This window comes from Arachis hypogaea, chromosome 18 (genome assembly GCF_003086295.3).
Source record: "Arachis hypogaea cultivar Tifrunner chromosome 18, arahy.Tifrunner.gnm2.J5K5, whole genome shotgun sequence".
Lineage (NCBI taxonomy): Eukaryota > Viridiplantae > Streptophyta > Magnoliopsida > Fabales > Fabaceae > Arachis > Arachis hypogaea.
The window spans coordinates 28,285,660-28,288,264 of NC_092053.1; the positions used below are offsets into that span (position 1 = coordinate 28,285,660).

Here is a 2,605-nt window from a genome sequence, read left to right on the forward strand (position 1 = left end):
TAGCTATGCAGGATTTGTTTCGTTTGATATTTATATAGAGACTATATTAATTAAAAGCTAATTAAGATGCATGCTAATTAAGCTACTGCTCCCTACAGAAATGCTAAAACATATGTATTCAGTTCATCATTTGTTTTGGTTTTAATCATGACATGGATTGGTATTTCACATTTGTATTTGTGTTTGTATGTGAAATAATGGAGGCAGCAATTAACTGCAGTTTTAGTGTGTTTTAGAATTATTTATAGTGTCTGATTTGAAGCACTTTCTCTGCTTCTCTCTGTCTCATTTATAGTTTGTGTTAATTTTAATATGTTTGACACCAAATTTTTAGTTATGTACCTTGCTTTATATGCAGAGCAAGATGACTGAAAATACTAATATTGAAGCAGCAGGGATGTCTGCTAGCACTCAACCATCTTCTCCACCGTCAGGTGTTCGTAAAAATCGGCCAGCTGTTTGGGATCATTTTGATGCAGAGAATGCTACCGAGAAGAAGGCCAAATACAAATATTATGGTAGTTTAATACAATATGGGAACGGAACCAGCTCAATGGGAGGTCATTTGAGAAGATGCAAGCAAAATCTTAATAATGATTCGAACAAAAGAAGAAAAACAACGACCACACCGACTATATATGAGCGTGGTATTTTAAATTCACCAAGTGCTTCCAAATTTGACCAAGAGGAGGCTCGAAGGGCACTTGTGAAAATGTTTATTGGGGAAGAGCTACCATTTTGTTTTGTTGAGAGCCCGAAATTTCGAAGATTTGTGCATGTCCTACAAGCAAGATTCAAAGTTCCTTCACGGACTACATTAGCACGTGACATTGGAGCTCTTTATGCTGAAGAGAAGATGAAGTTGAAAGATTTTCTCTCGGCAAATTGTGGTAGAGTATGTCTAACAACTGACACTTGGACTTCAATTCAAAATTTTACTTATATGAGTTTGACAGCACATTTTGTTGATTTGGACTGGAAATTATATAAAAAAAACTTAATTTTTGCCAAGTGATAAGTCATTCAGGAGAGGTTATAGGAGCAACAATTGAGTCTTGTTTAAATAACTTTGAATTTGAATCAGGTATTTAGTGTTACAGTTGATAATGCATCATCTAGTGATGTTGCAATTAAATATCTGAAGAAGCGATTGAGTTCTTGGAATAGCATTATTTTGAATAGTGAATTTATTCAGATGAGGTGTTGTGCACATATTCTAAACTTAATTGTAAAAGAAGAGTTGAAAGAGATTGATGAATCAGTCTTGAGGATTCGTAGTGCAGTAAAATATGTTAGGTCTTTCCCATCTAGAGCCACTAGGTTTCAAAAGTGTGTTGAACTAAAAAAAATCCAATATAAAGGCTTGCCTTGCATGGATGTTGAGACTAGGTGGAACTCTACTTATCAAATATTAGAGGTAGCTTTGAAGCATCACAAAGCATTTGAGTTGCTTGCTTTGAAAGACAATACCCATATAGGAGAGATGAATGGAGGAAAAGGGAGAGGTGTGCCTTCTGATTCAGACTAGGAGTATGCTGAGTCCATTGTACCATTTTTGTGAGTGTTCAGTGATGCCACTGTACGTATTTCTGGTTCAAAGGAGGCGAATTGAAGTCAAAGTTGTCCAAGTGCATAAAGTTACTTTATCAGCAATACCAAAGTTCTGAGGAAGCAAGTGAAGCTGATACGCAAGATGTTCAAGCCAACAACATTAATACCGATGTTCATGGCATGGGCTTTTTTCCTCAAGCAACTGGTCATAGAACAAATACATGATCTAAACTTGATAGATATTTACAAGAAGAATGCGAGCCATACTCCTATAAGTTCGATATACTAAACTGGTGGAAGGTTAACTCAACCCGATTTCCAATTCTTGGAAATATGGGTCACAAGGTATTGGCTATACCTATTTCTATGGTAGCTTCGGAGTCTGCATTTAGTACTGGAGGAAGAGTCCTCGATCTATACCGCAGTTTCTTAACACCTAGAATAGTAGAAGTCTTAGTCTACACAGGAGATTGGCTTAAGGAAGATCTTTTCTTTACTTTAGATGATGATGGTGAAGTTCTTCAACAAGTTGATCAAGGTATAGAATTTTTTTCATATTTTTTCTCATTTTATTTTATTTTTGTTTTTGTCATCTTGCTATTTTAGAATTTAGGTATTAGTTACCAATTAAAAGTTGTTGAATATATACTTGATAATTAATTTGATTCTTTTGGCAGATATATTTTCCTCTAATGATGGTGCTTGTTCTATAGCGGCATCAATTGATAATTTTGATGATGACTAGGTATGCTTAGTATTCACATTTGGTTTAATATTTTCATTCAAAGATTTGTCTCAAAATGACAAAGGTATATTTTGTTATTTGTAGATATATTTTCGTCAAAGGTTGTGGTTGTTTGATGATTTTGTTGGCAACTTGGCATATTTTATTATTTTTTGGTTGTTGTTTTAGAGAGATTTTTTGGTGGTATCCTTTTAATGTTTTGAGAATGATTAAATGTTATATAGATTAGCTATTGTCATTAGATTTATAAAGAATCAAATCCTAGTTGTAATGAACCTATACACTTTAATTAAAATGACTTTAGTATTA

General features: G+C 33.9%; 1 protein-coding gene across 1 annotated transcript; it reads left to right on the forward strand.

The window, feature by feature from the left end:
• The first annotated feature begins 364 nt into the window (after positions 1 to 364).
• LOC112769841 (zinc finger BED domain-containing protein RICESLEEPER 2-like) lies at positions 365 to 1,776 on the forward strand. Its single transcript, XM_025814301.1, has 3 exons — positions 365 to 895; positions 1,085 to 1,505; positions 1,601 to 1,776. Exons 1-3 carry the CDS (start codon positions 365 to 367, stop codon positions 1,774 to 1,776), a joined length of 1,128 nt encoding a protein of 375 aa, XP_025670086.1.
• The last annotated feature ends 829 nt before the right edge of the window (positions 1,777 to 2,605 follow it).

Bases quoted from the DNA above. Each gene is read 5' to 3' on its own strand.
- LOC112769841 (XM_025814301.1), top strand. From the start codon at position 365: ATGACTGAAAATACTAATATTGAAGCAGCAGGGATGTCTGCTAGCACT. The intron at 896-1,084 runs GTATGTCTAACA...AATTTGAATCAG, and splicing joins TCTCGGCAAATTGTGGTAGA to GTATTTAGTGTTACAGTTGA. The intron at 1,506-1,600 runs GTGTGCCTTCTG...TCTGGTTCAAAG, and splicing joins GAATGGAGGAAAAGGGAGAG to GAGGCGAATTGAAGTCAAAG.